Source organism: Lutra lutra, chromosome 12, assembly GCF_902655055.1.
Source record: "Lutra lutra chromosome 12, mLutLut1.2, whole genome shotgun sequence".
In the NCBI taxonomy this organism is placed as follows: Eukaryota; Metazoa; Chordata; class Mammalia; order Carnivora; family Mustelidae; genus Lutra; species Lutra lutra.
This window is the reverse complement of record NC_062289.1, coordinates 66,641,675-66,654,956: the sequence shown is the minus strand read 5'-3', so window position 1 is coordinate 66,654,956 and position 13,282 is coordinate 66,641,675. Positions and strand designations below refer to the sequence as shown.

At 57.0% G+C, this 13,282-nt stretch overlaps 1 protein-coding gene across 1 annotated transcript in view; it reads left to right on the top strand.

The window, feature by feature from the left end:
- The window catches only part of BCR (BCR activator of RhoGEF and GTPase), a 124,973-nt gene that overhangs the window by 83,092 nt on the left and 28,599 nt on the right, over positions 1–13,282 (top strand). The window contains 4 exon segments of the mRNA XM_047696930.1: positions 9,885–10,006; positions 11,060–11,228; positions 11,813–11,932; positions 12,855–12,930. Coding sequence (XP_047552886.1) covers positions 9,885–10,006; positions 11,060–11,228; positions 11,813–11,932; positions 12,855–12,930 — 487 coding nt within the window.

The window sequence follows — 13,282 nt, the reverse complement described above, 5'->3', positions numbered from 1 at the left end:
CGCCTCACCTGGCCACCTCTTTTCCCAGTGTGGTGGGTCGTGTCCAGGGCACGCCTTCTTTTCCCTACACCCTTGTCAGCTCAGGGTCCCCAGCTGAGGAGACCGGTGAGAGAGATCGTTTTGTCTGGAGAGATCTAGTTCCTCCTGAGTGTTCTCTTGGTGAAAAATAGTTCGAGGTTTCCTCTCCTATCTGAAGGTGGAACATTCCTTTGAAATCTTTTGTAAGCTGAAATGCTGTAAAATGAAGAGGCTGTCACCATTTGTAAAGCGAAAATCTTCTTCAGGTCTATTTTGGTTACTGAAAACTCATGTTTTCGGGACTCATGTAGGTCTTTGGTAAAGGCAAACTTTTGAATAGTGTGGGAAACCCGTATGACCAGATTTAAGGATTTAAAAAGGAGGAGGAGCGGGAGGTACAAGCAGTTTGTGGCTTGCTTGTCTTCAGCTAGGAGGATTCTCTCCTTCCTCCCTCTCTCACCGAGAGCCACCCCAGGAGGGGCCCAGTGAGGCGTGGGCAGGTGCCATCCCTGGCAGGCAGCAACTTAGTGAGAGAGCAGAGCTGCGTAAATCAGGGAGGCCGGCATCTAGCACAAGTGTGAGCAGCATCAAGGCAAGGGAGACTGACCTGTGGCCACTGGCTCTTGTGTGGGGATGGGAGCTGTACGGCCCAGGCAGGATACCGCCAGCAGTGAGCCTGATGGTAGCTGCCCCTGAAAGCCACGTCTTCCTCTTTCTTCTGGTTCACGTGCCAGGTGCTCGGCACTGACAGCTCACCCTTCTACAATCAGGGTTTCTCTTCCTCCACCTGGGCTAGCAGGCAGGCCCCTCAGATCTGTCCTCCCCACTCCTCTTTGGGAAGTAGGTACCTGAGTGCAAGGCAGAAAGCTCGAATGAGCTCAGAGTCTCATCAGGCTTAACCAGGAGCGAGGGGCTTGGTCAGATTTCTCGTGGTGGGCCAGGGTCAAGGAGGAGGGAGGTGTACCCTCCAGTCCACCCTTCGGGTGGGTCCAGACCCTAGAGCCAGGTCGACACAGAGATCTGATGCCAACATTGGCATGAACTCACCCACTACATGGCTTGGACTGTGCTTGCTTCTCTTCCCTGGATCTGTTCCCCACTTTTACAACAGGGTGGGTACTCGGACTCGGGCACCCAAAACTTATGACTCACGGCAACGGTATTGCCAGCAGGCAAACAAGCAGTCTCTGAGCTCGTGGAAGGCAGGAGTGGGTCCCCAGCACCTCCTAGGGTCTCCACACCCAGTTGTCCGATATCTAGAACCTGGGGGTGGTGGGGTTCAGATCTCCTTTCCTAGAGCAACAGCAGCACCCTACCCCTGGGTCAGCCCCGCTTCCAGCTTAGGGACTCCGGAGGAGTGCAAAGCTTTGGCCTCCCTAACCGGATGTGGGATTTGCTTCTGTCCAGACTCCTTTTGGGTTTGTGCCCAGCTCACCCTTCCCTCCTAGGACACCTCTTTCTCCTCTGCCGACTATTCTGAGAGCCATGTCCTCCTGGGAAGCAAATATGTGAGTCCTTTTCCTCTCAGCTTTTCATACAGGGCTGAGTCTGCCCTCAGCACCCGCATCCTGCTGTTCAGGATCCCTGGAGAGAAATACCTTTTTGCTCCTCACCTCAGTGAAGGTGGCTGCCCTAGAGAATTGAGGAAGATCAAATGTTACCTGGGAGGTGGCAGCCCAGCCCTTGTCCCGCATCTGTTACCATAGGCTTCATTCCCTGCTGACCCATCATCAGGGTCCCAGGGTGACCCTGGGAAGGTGACCCAGGAAGTCTGTTGGGGCTAGCCAGTTCATGAAGAGAAGGGCTTTTATCTCCACCCACCTTTCCCCTACGGGATCTGGCCCTGTTGGCCTCAGTGATACTTGCTTAGTGAGAGGGAACACTCAGGTACCTCAACTAAACAAGGAGAGGGAAGCTAATCCCTTCTGAGAGGTTGTGAGTCTGACTCACATGCACCTTCTCTCTGTCCCAAGCATGGTAAGGGGGGTGGTGGCCAGCCCAGTATGACAGATAGGTGCCCACGCTCATGATCCCCACCCCCACCATCCCAGGCACAGACATCACTAATCGATCAGCCTAAGGACATACTTCAGGCTGCCCAACCCAGTTTACAATCCCCAGTGTGGTAGAAAAGGTGCTAGAAGGGCGGTCCCCCAACCTGATTCAGCCCTGCCCACCACTTACCAGTGGTTTTTATTTGGGAAGCCCTTATTTCTTTGCCAAGTGTCTATAATCTGAGGACAGTGTCTCAGGATCTGTAGCCCTCCAGGGGGCCGTTGTGAGACAGAAAGGGCCTCATGACCTCTGAGGGGGTGTCTAAGAGCAGAGTGATGATTTGCCCACATGGGCACCATTCATGTTGGAGGTGGTAGGAAAGCACCCTCTAGATCACCAGCCAGGAGAGAGTCTGCAGGTCCCGGGAAGGGTGGGGAACTGCAGGCTGCTTCCTTTTAGAATTTGGAGCTGGGGAGAGTACGAGATTTGGAAGTACCTATTTCTTTTTCCTGCCTGTGTTCTTGTCTCTAAATTTGGTATATAACATTGACTATCAAGCTTCCAAAGGGAGAGAGAAAGTGGGCTTCTGAGTTCCCCTAATGACTCTGTGAAGTTAGAGGTATTTTCCAGGTGAGGACACTACGGCTCAGAAAGGTTGAATGACTTGCCCACAGTCACACAGCCACTAAGTAGCCAAGCCAGGACATGAGGCCAGGTGTGCCATAGCACCTGTGCGTCACAGGTGTGTTATGACTTACGATAGCCCCTCCCACACTCCCCCACACCCTTGCGAACCCATAGGACTGTCCACCCCTCCTGGGTCCCTGTATAAAGAGCTACCTAGACGTAGGTAGATGTGCCCCATTGGTTTGCCAGAGCTTTAGGCTCTGAGTGGAGCCCCATCCTCTGCTTCTCCTGCTGGGAGCATGGTGGGGGGCAGGGGGTCTCTGTTTCTAGCTCTCTTGAGTTTTCTAGGGAGAGGAAAGGTACCTCCATTGGCCTGGATGTATGGAGATACCCCCACAGTCACTGCTGGCCCTCCCAAGAAGTGGCCTCTCTCTTCCTGCTCAGCCTGGGTCAGTCAGGGCACTGGAAGGCCCCTCGTGAGCCCTGAGCTGGGCCAACAGCCCCTGCCCCCCCACCCCCCACCCCCCGTGGCTCCTGTAATCTCATCACCCCACAGCTCCAGGGCTGTGCTCTTTGAGGAAGAGGGACTTTGGGCAGCATTACAGGTGCCTCCTTGACCCTGAACTCTAGCTGGCAGATGGTCTCGCCAGCCTGTCTCCTGGCCCTCTCATCCCAGGGGCCCGTGAGCAACAGGCACTTCCCAGGAGGACACCCTCCTCAGCCAGCCAGGAGCCGATCTGGACCAAGAGGTCCCGCTGGCACATTTTCTTCCCAGGCCTGGGACCTGCAGGCTGGTGGCTGGTGCTCCTTCATTTAGCTGAATGAACTTTAAGCTGCCAGCTGATTTCCCCTTGTGGCTGCCTGCCTGTCTGTTCTTAGCGCTGCACCATGTTCTGCCCGGCATCCCAGCTCAGGCTGGGAGACAAATGGAATGATCCTGTGTGGTGTCTTGTTTCCCAAGAGCCAGCCTTGTCTTGGAGCCAAGTTCTACCCAGGTTCCCAGGTGCCCCAAGCAGCAGAAGGCAGGTGGGCAGGCTGAACAGGAGCCCCCAGGGAGGTGTCGCCGGTGCAGGCTGAGGCCGAGGGGTGGTGAGGCTCAGGCAGAGGAGAGGGGAGGCCTCTGGCTTAAGGATTAAAGAATTGGAAACGCCAGACCCTGTGGCAGTTTACAGGGGTGCTGCGGGAGGGGGTGGGCATAAAGACAGCCAAAGGGTTGGGGTTCCCAGCGCCACCAGACCCCGTGTTTGGTGACCTCAGCAGTGCCATCTCTGAGCCTCAGCTTGGTCAGCTGTGGGATGGGGCTGAGCCTAGACCCCGTGTCGTCCAGTTTCAGAGGATGTCCACAACGTGGGGGCCTCATCAGGGCAAGGCTGGTCTCCATGTCTAGGCCTTTTCTCAACCTTTCATAAAGTTTATAAAGTTCTCCACTTGTCTGGGCCCAGGTTCCGATTCTTCCAGGAACGTGGGCGTGTTACTTAACTCTGAGCCTTTCCTTCTGTAAGAGTGGTGGAGCTGGAACCTGCTGCCAGGGACAGTTCGGCCAAGTGCGAGATGTTTCAGGAAGCACTGCGCAGGGCCCAGCAGAACACCCAGCCGGTGCTCAGTGGACATTCCTACTGTGCATCAGCAGCATGCTGCCCCGGGCTCACCCTGCCCTCTATCCAGCAGGCTCCTATCCCTTCCAGGCAACATTGTGCTCTGACTTCATCCCCCCGATCGGTTGTCATATGATGATGCATCTCTCCAGGGCATGGGAAACCAGAGGCTCTCTCGGGGACCAGGGAGTGGAGGTGTGCTCTGCAGGGAGGCCAAGTGGGCAGGTGCCAAGAGCCCTAGAACAGTTATAAGGGCAAGAGAGTCGGGTGGGGCCCTCAGCACACACTGGGCCACAGGGACACTTGTTACTCCACCTGATGAACCTCCAGATCCCAGTGACTTACCCGGCAGCCGGGGCTGCTCTGATGGGCAGTGTCAGCTGGGCCGCTCGCATGCAGCCAGCGACCCCCAGTTTCAGTCCTCACTCTGTGGGCATGGGAATGATGGGGCCCAGGCTGCCGGCTTCCTCCAGGGCCACACATGCTGAATCTGTCCCACGCTTAGAGCTAGGCCAGGCACCCTCGGCCAGCAACTGATGGCACTTGCTTTGGCCACCTTCCTTGTTCCCCTCTCTGCCCCCACCTGGGCCCTCCTTGGCAACTGTTCTTGTTCTCACCTGGCCAGGCCCCACTGGCTTATCACTAAACTAATTCCTGTCCCTGACAAAGTTTCCCCGAGCCCCCTCCATGGAATCGTGGTCTCTGGCTTCTTTGTATGTGTGCCGCAGTCTACTCCGTTGCTTGAACAAAGTGCCATCTGCTGGGGGTTCAGACAACAGGCTTTTATTTCACACAGTTCTGCCGGCTGGGGGTCTCGAGGTCAGTGTACCAGCATGCTCAGGGTCTGGTACGAGCCTATTTCCTGGCCCACAGACGGCCACCTTCTCACTTTGTGCCCCTACGGCTTTTCCTCACAGTGTGCATGTGGAGAGAGCTGTTTTCCTCTTCTTAGAAGGGCACCAGTGCCATCATGGGCTCCCACCTTCGCAGCCTCACCTAAACCTAATTGCCTGCAAAGGCCCTGCCTCCAGACACTGTCACATTGTGGGGTTAGGGCTTCAACATATGTATTTTGGGGTGGACACAAATATCAGTCTGTAACAGTACACTTCTTCCAGATGCCTCCTTCCTGGGTGGGCTCTAGACTATTGCCTAGATGACAGCTGGGGGGAGGCCGGCCAGCCTAGGGGAAGACCCCTGAGGAAGGAGACGCCCCTCTTCCGAAAATGGTGGACACATAATGTAACCTCACTGGCCTCAGTTTCCTTGTCTGTAGCAATGAGGGTGATGGTACCCCCCCCACCCCAGTCATCACGAAGTGTGAGAAGCCCAATGACAGGGCACCTCTCAACGCAGGGCCTGGACCTGCAAAGGACTTGGCTTATGGGAGGAGCCAGTAGCCCCATGTGGGCACATTTAATCCTCTGAAAAATGCCACCAGGCAGGTGTTTGCATCCCCTCTTATCTTTTAAGGCAGCTGAGGCTCAGAGAGATGAACTGGCTGAGCCAGCGTCATCACTGTAGAGAAGAGAGGAGGGTGGGCTGCAGACACCTCACTCCCTGGCAGCGTGAGCTTATCACTCTTTCAGGGAGGCAAGCGGTGTCCCCTCTAAACAGGTGTTCCCCACCTGGAATGTGGGGGTGGGGGACTCCCCAAGTGGAGTGCCTTCCCCACCACCATCACTGTTCCACCCCATAGTGCACACAAAGACATGCACACGAGGGGACACACACTGCAATATACACAGGGACAAAAACACACACCCATACCTACAGAGGGACATGGGGGGACACATAGACTCATGGACACACAGGGACATGGAAACATCTAGAATGATACATAGAAACACAAGAACATGACACACACATGAGGACACAGACACAGAAATATATATACAAGAGACACACACGGGGCAACACGGAAATCAGGACCCATACACTGACGGGGATACACACATACAAAGACATTCCTGCCTACATGGAGACACACACAGACACAGAGACACATGGATTCTTTTTCACACAAACGTACTCCTGTGGCACCCCCAAGGGACTGGCTTTCCTGAGTCACTGTCCCATAGACCTTGAGAATGGTGCTGCACTACCCTGGGGTCCAGCGGGTTCCAGGTCTTCTCCTACAGCTCTACCCAGGGCTGGGGCTGTTTGCTCTGCATGAGATGCTGAGGCAAAGGGACAGTCCTTTCTAGCCACCTGACTTCACACCCTCTTTAGACCACAGCCCACAGTGCCATGGAGCTGTGAGCCGGTGCAGCCAAGCTGTGTGACCCTCCTGTGTCCCCTCAAGGGACAGGTACTGCAGACAGGGCTAGTGAGCATTTCTAAGTGGGACATCTCCTGGGCAGACAGAGTCCTCCTGGCTCTACACTGGTCCCGTGTGGGCTGGCAGGGCTTCTCTGCAGAAGCCCAGGATCTGAGAAGAGGCCTGGGTGATGGCCACAGGGTCCGGCAGCCTCTTGGATGCCTCAGCCTAAGGGCAGAGAGGCCCCTCAAAAACTTACTGTTGGGCCTGCACCTGCTTCATCCCTCCTTCATTTCTGTCCTCCTCTCTGATCGTCTACCCTTGGCCTCTCTCCTTCCTGAAATGGTGTCTGTGCAGATAAGGGTTTGTTGTGGTTTCTTCATGGACCTGTTTCAGCGGCAGGATCCCTCTTCAGCCTGGGGCTTTGGGCTGGACTCTGAGCAGGGCTGATCCCAGGCCTAGGCCGGCTGACCTCCAGAGCCAATAGGAGGCATCTACCCAGGCGTCAGGGCCCTAGGCTGTGCATTCAGCATGGGACCACCAGCCCTAAGAGTCAGTGCCTCAGGACTACCCCTGGGCCTGGGGAAATATGGACAGAGGCAGTGTGATGCCTGGCCCTCCCCCTCCCTCACACTCCCCTCGCCTGCTGCCCTGACCCCTCCCCCCAACTCTGGTCTCTCTCCTGGGGTCCAGGCTCCCTTTGTGGATTTGCCAGAGTATAGTTGGGAACCTGTTTTTCTGGGGCTGGGAGACCCCTCCTGCCCAATTCCTGGATATTTTCTGTTTGGGCATGCCAGAAGACCCCAGGGTGGCCTGGGGTTCAGAAGCAAGACCCAGTGCTTCCTCTGGAGGGAGGGCAACTGTGACAAGACAGGGAAAACTCAAAATGAAAGAGCCTTACTCTGAAGATAGCCACTGCTGTCCAGTACCCGCACACTGCAAGGGTCTGGCAGGTGACATGCACGACTCACACTCTCTGCTCTCCCTCGGAGACAGAGCATGGCACAGAGCAGGGCTCGGACTGGGATGCTTTGGGGGCAGTGGGCTGACTAGGAAGTGTCGGGGCTCCCTTGGCTTTGGGGCTTCTCTTAGAAAGATGAGGGTTTGTATAGGCAAGAGTTTACGGGGAGGGTCGTGGCGACTGTCACAGTATCCAAGAAGAGTCTGTCTGTCACAATCTCCCAAGGCTGCAGGCTGACCCCCACGGGGTCTGTGTGCTCCTCACAGTCAGCCATGTGTCCTCTCCACACAGCAGGGCAGGCGTGTGGGCTGCCTCAAGCACCAGGGAATACTCAGTGGTCTTGTGGAGGATGAATGCGACACTTCAGCTGAAGGAGTGAACAGCAGGACCTTACAGGGAGAGAGGGTGGGCTGGCTGAGGGGTGGAGGAGGGTGGGCGCTGCTGGGACTCCGGGCATTTCTGACCTGCTGGTGAGGAGTCTACTTCTGAGCTGGACATCGGGGGCCCTCTGCTGGTGGTGGCCAGAAGCTCAGCCGCTTTGTATGGAGAAAGGATCCACGTCCTGCCACAGAGGGTCCCTGGGTCCCTGCCCCTTGGGCTGGAAGACCCTCTCCCCTGTCCCTGCTGCAGAGGCATCTGTCCGTTCATTCCTCTGGGACTTCAGGGTCCCAGGAGCCTTCACAGACCTGCTTCCTGACGAGGACCCAGCAGTCAGGTTGTCCTAGGCTTTGCCCTAGGGTCTCGAGCTCCGTGTGGATGTTTCTCCAGGTGCACACACCTTATTGCTTCCTGTAGCCGCCAATGCCAGGTGGGCTCTCTGCCCATGCCAGGCGGGCAGGGGGTGAATGACAATGAGTCATGGCCTTGGAAGGCAGGCAGTCTTCCAGCGCTTCCACTTAATGCTCTTCCATTTAAATCATTCGCCCCTGGAGCCAGGGGCCAGCTGGCCATTGTGACCTGAGCTGAATGTGACAGTGACGTGTGGCTTTTGTACCTCGGAGTGCTGGGGCCCAGCCCAGGCTATACTTGCTTCTGGGCAGCTCTGCTGGCTCCAGCTCTTGCAGAGAGTCTGGGAGAGTTCAGGAGGCACAGGCTACCCAAGAAGAGTCTGAGGTTGCAAGTGGCAGGGAGCCAGGCGTGGGCCTGCCAAGCACACAGGGGCGGGGCGGGGGGGTGGATGGACATATCTCCAGCTGGGGAGATGCTATGGATATGGATCATTCCAGTATATGTACCTGATCCTCCAGGCCCTTCCCTGGCCATCGCAGTGAGGAGTGGGGAGTCACACTCTCTGGAGGGCCTTCCCAGAAGCCAGGGTGGCTGGGTTCCCGCTAAGCATCTGGTCTCTCTCCCATGGGCTTTTGAATTCCAAGGATAGAGTCTGCTGAGCATCTCTGCTTGCTCAGTCACATGAGTCCCCTGCCTGGGACAGGTGGTAAACCTCCCCGAGGCTCCCGTTTCTCATCTGTGAGATGGGCACAAGGACCTGCTCGCAGGGTGTCGTGGGGATCACATCCGATGATGAGGCCATGTGCTTGCACAGCGTACCTGGAATGTGCATAGGAAAGGGGGAGGCTCGCCACGTCAGCCTCTCATCCTGTCTTTGTGTCCTTGGCAGAGCACCGTGTTGACCCTCATGAGGTGCCGGGCACTCTTTTTCAGAAGAATTACCGACTTACCTTGGTGTGCCATTCAGCTACCCCCAGAACTGTATGAGCCAGTGGAGTGTTCTTGTCTTTCAGATGAAGCACCCGGGTGCAGAGGCACATGGCTTGCGTGCGGGCTGGTGCCTCCTGTCCCCCTGCTCAGTCTAGGTCCAGTGTGTCCTGGGCAGGTCACCTCAGACTGCAGGTATCCAGGCATCTTATGTGGGCTTCTGCCCATCAGTGGGCACTGACCCTAAGAAGCCCAGGGCATAGGGTACCAGCTCTGGGCCTCCTGCTGCCCTCAGAACTAAGCCAGGCCTTCTTGGAGCATACTGGGCCTGTCTCCTCTCCACTCACCAGGCTGCCCCATCCATGTTTGTCTCACCGTGGGCCTGTGCTATGATGGTCCTTCTGTAAGAAGGCCCTTCGCATGGCCAGCCTCTTACCTGTTCTGGGTCTCTAGTTGCTGCCCTACAGAAGCAGGGACCACCCTGCTCACAGGGGTTTCCTGCCGTCGTTTTCTCTGCACACCACTGACATAGCTGTAATGTCCCCCTCCCCAGCCTTCAGGCCAGCGGCTGGTACCCTGTCCACTCACCCTCCTCCATAGGCCAAGCACCCGAGAAGCTTTGCTGAACAAAGAGAAAAGCGTATGTGTGTGTTCGCTGAGATGGGGGAGCACTGGAGACTGGGTCTGAAAGTGGGAGACTAAGTCAGTGAAGGCCCCCCCCACCCCACCCCCGGCCCGCTGCCCTGACTCAAGCCCCCATTGCCCCCCACAGCACCGGCAGCTGCTGAAGGACAGCTTCATGGTGGAGCTGGTAGAGGGGGCCCGTAAGCTGCGCCACGTGTTCCTGTTCACGGACCTGCTCCTCTGTACCAAGCTCAAGAAGCAGAGCGGGGGGTAAGTGACCACACGGTGCCCATCCTGCCAGATGGGGAGGGTTTTGGGGCCGGGCGCGGGGCTAGTCTCATGGGCAAAGGAAACCTAGCTTTCTTTTTTTTTTTTTTTTTCCCCTTGGGCAGTGAGCCTGAAGAGTTCGGTAACTATGTGTCCAGGCCACTTTCTTTAGGTCACGTTTCCAGCTGGCCGTGATGCCAGGCTCAGGGTGAAAGGTCACCACTAACAACTTGGGGACATTCTAGGTCAGGATCAGTGACCGGTCTGTTACCTTCTACAGTGGAAAGGGAACCTACCTGATGAGGTGCTCTTGGGGGTCTGTCATGTGATAACCCAGAAAAAGTGGCAGGTCAGAGAGCTGCAGGGTCTGGTGCAGGCTGGCAGGTGAGGGAGCAGGGTGGGGAGTGGGGAACATCACTAGACCATCCCGGTACTTTGTCTCCGCAGACCTGGTGAGAGCTTCTAAATTATTCTCAGCCTAGGCTACACACCACCCCCCAATACACACCTCCTCTCGGGAATCAGACCACCCAGGTTGCACCAGCTGTGAAGGAAATAAGAGATTATATTGAGAAAGACCAGAACTGGGCTTTTTCCCCCGTTCTGCCATTACCATACTGAGTACACTTAAACCAGTCACCTCAGAAGACAGCCTCAGTTTCCCCTTTTGTCACGGCAAGGGATTATCCCCAGGAGATCTGTAGACCCTCAAACTCTACGGCTCTGGGGGTGTCTGCAATCCTGTCCTGTTGGTGGATGCCCCCCACTGATGTGCTCCCACATCAGGGGGCCTGTGAGCCACCACCGTCTCAACCCAGGATGAGGTGCATCAGGCCTAAGTCACATAAGCAGAGTGCCCATTGCTAGGGGTCACCAGGACTGGGTCCCCAGTGTCGGCCAGAGACCTTATGCCAGCATGTCACACGGATCCCAAGCTAGGTTTCAAGGTCTTGTAAACTATGCGAGCCTCAAACGTAGGCTTTTCCGGTTCTTGAGAGCAGTGACATTAGCAAAGGAGAAGCAGTCCATGTGTTAATGTGCTGTTTCCTCCCCCAGCAAAACCCAGCAGTACGACTGCAAATGGTACATCCCACTCACGGATCTCAGCTTCCAGACGGTGGACGAGTCAGAGGCGGCTCCCAGCATCCCGCTGGTGCTGGACGAGGAGCTGGATGCCATGAAGATCAAGATATCCCAGATCAAGAACGATATTCAGAGAGAGAAGGTGAGACCAGTTGGGAAGGAACAAATCTAGGCCCTGGAGCTGGAGCGGCAGCCAGCCCTCACACACGGGTGTCTGGTGTCTGATCCACTTCCGGCCTTGGAGACTGCTGGGATCCCTGCGAGCCTGCCTTCAGGCTTAGAGCCATCCAGTGTGTGGGGTGGGGGAGGTGCCCGGCTGCACCGATGGAGAGAGGATCCCAGGATGGGGGATCAGCCCCTATAGGTGTTCTGGACTGGCCCAGGCAGGCCCCTGGTTGTTTCTGGAGAGATTATAAGACTTGAGGAACAGTGAGGGTTCGCATGTAAGGTTAGCCCCAGCCAGAGCAGGCACCATGCGGTGGCCACAGACGAGGTGGGTCCCCAGAAGGTTGGGCTTTGGTTCAGGATACCTGGCTGAGGTGGGCTCAGCAGGACAGGGGTCCTCCTCCCCCTGGCCTACGGCTCCACACCCCCCCACCCGTGGCCTACGGCTCCACAAACCCTGTAGGCTGAGGAAGGCTCTGGGAGCAGTGGGGATAGGATGGGCGGGAACGGGTAGCACGGGCCCCCGGGATGGAAATGTGACCGTGTGGCCTCTCCCCACAGAGGGCAAACAAGGGCAGCAAGGCCATCGAGAGGCTGAAGAAGAAGCTGTCAGAGCAGGAGTCGCTGCTCCTGCTCATGTCCCCCAGCATGGCCTTCAGAGTACACAACCGCAACGGCAAGGTGAGCGCCCGCCACGATCTCACTCAGCCAGGTGGGGACTCCCCCTTCTAGCCCCGGCAGATGCTCCTAGCCCCTGGGTCCCATGTAGCTGGAACCTCGCTGTGCTGTGGCCGAGACCCACCGCCCAGCTGGGTGACAGCTTCGTTCCCTGGCTCCTGTGTGGCAGGTACAACAGCAGCCCTTTACCTCTGGAGGGCACTCCTACACCACGAGAGGCTAGCTAGTTCAGTATGGCATACCCAGGCCCATGTGTCCCTCGGACCGGTTCTTTGGGCCGAAGCCCCCAGATTGACCTCAGCCCTTATAGCTGGGAGGTGGCGGGGTCTCCAGGAAGTCTGACTAGGGCAGGGGGTTCGCAGGTTTGTGCAGACCCGGACCTCAGTACAGGGATTCCATCTGGAGACCTCATGGGCCTGGGGGACCTTCTGTCCTGAGTCTGGCTCCTGGTGCCGTCTGGAGTCAGGGCCTCTCCCTGGCCGGGCATCGCACATGGCCATCAGCAGGCAGCCTAGGGAGGCAGCTGGTGGGCTCTGTGAGAGCCTCGTCTCTGGGTCACAGCTCAGGGCCTGTGTGTTGGACGCAGGTGATCAGGGTGGCACCAGCCCTCACTTCTGCAGATCCCACCTGGTTACCTTCTCTGTGGCCCTAAGTCACAGCATGCCATGCCCTGGCCCAGGCCGTCCAGGCAGGGGGCGGGTTCCAGAGGCAGAGCTGCGTGGGGCACGGGAGCTGTGGCCTAAAGCCCAGCTGGCAGGAAGGGTGGAGAGTGCCAGAAACACAAGCCAAGCAGTGAGCACACTCAGCCACCAGGCTCCAGCCAGCCTCTGGCACCCAGGTACGTGTGCCTTGGAGGGGTGCACTGCTAGAGCACATGTGGACAGTGGTGGGGAGTGAAGGATGCATTCTCCTTCTCACTCCCCAGAGTTACACGTTCCTGATCTCTTCTGACTATGAGCGTGCTGAGTGGAGGGAGAACATCCGAGAGCAGCAGAAAAAGTGTAAGTGGCATCTGCAAGGAGAGACTTGGAACCTTGGGGCTGGATATTCATCTCCTCCTATGGTTTCAAGCCTTTTCTTCCTGAGGGCTGGGCAGTGGCTCTCTTACCCAAGTGATGCTACATGAGCTCTGATTCAGAAGATAAATTGGACAGGAGCTCCTGCTAGGGCCCTGCCCTCTATGCCCGCTTTCCTAGCCCCCCCCCCACATCCCCTGTATGTCACCCCCACCTGCTTTCTGACCTTCCCTGTGAACTCTCCCTTTCCCCCAGTGCCTTTCCTAAATTCCCCACCTCCCTCCTGAACCTCCCTACTCTGATGCCTACCTGTCCTCTGTGGACACCCCTCGCCCCT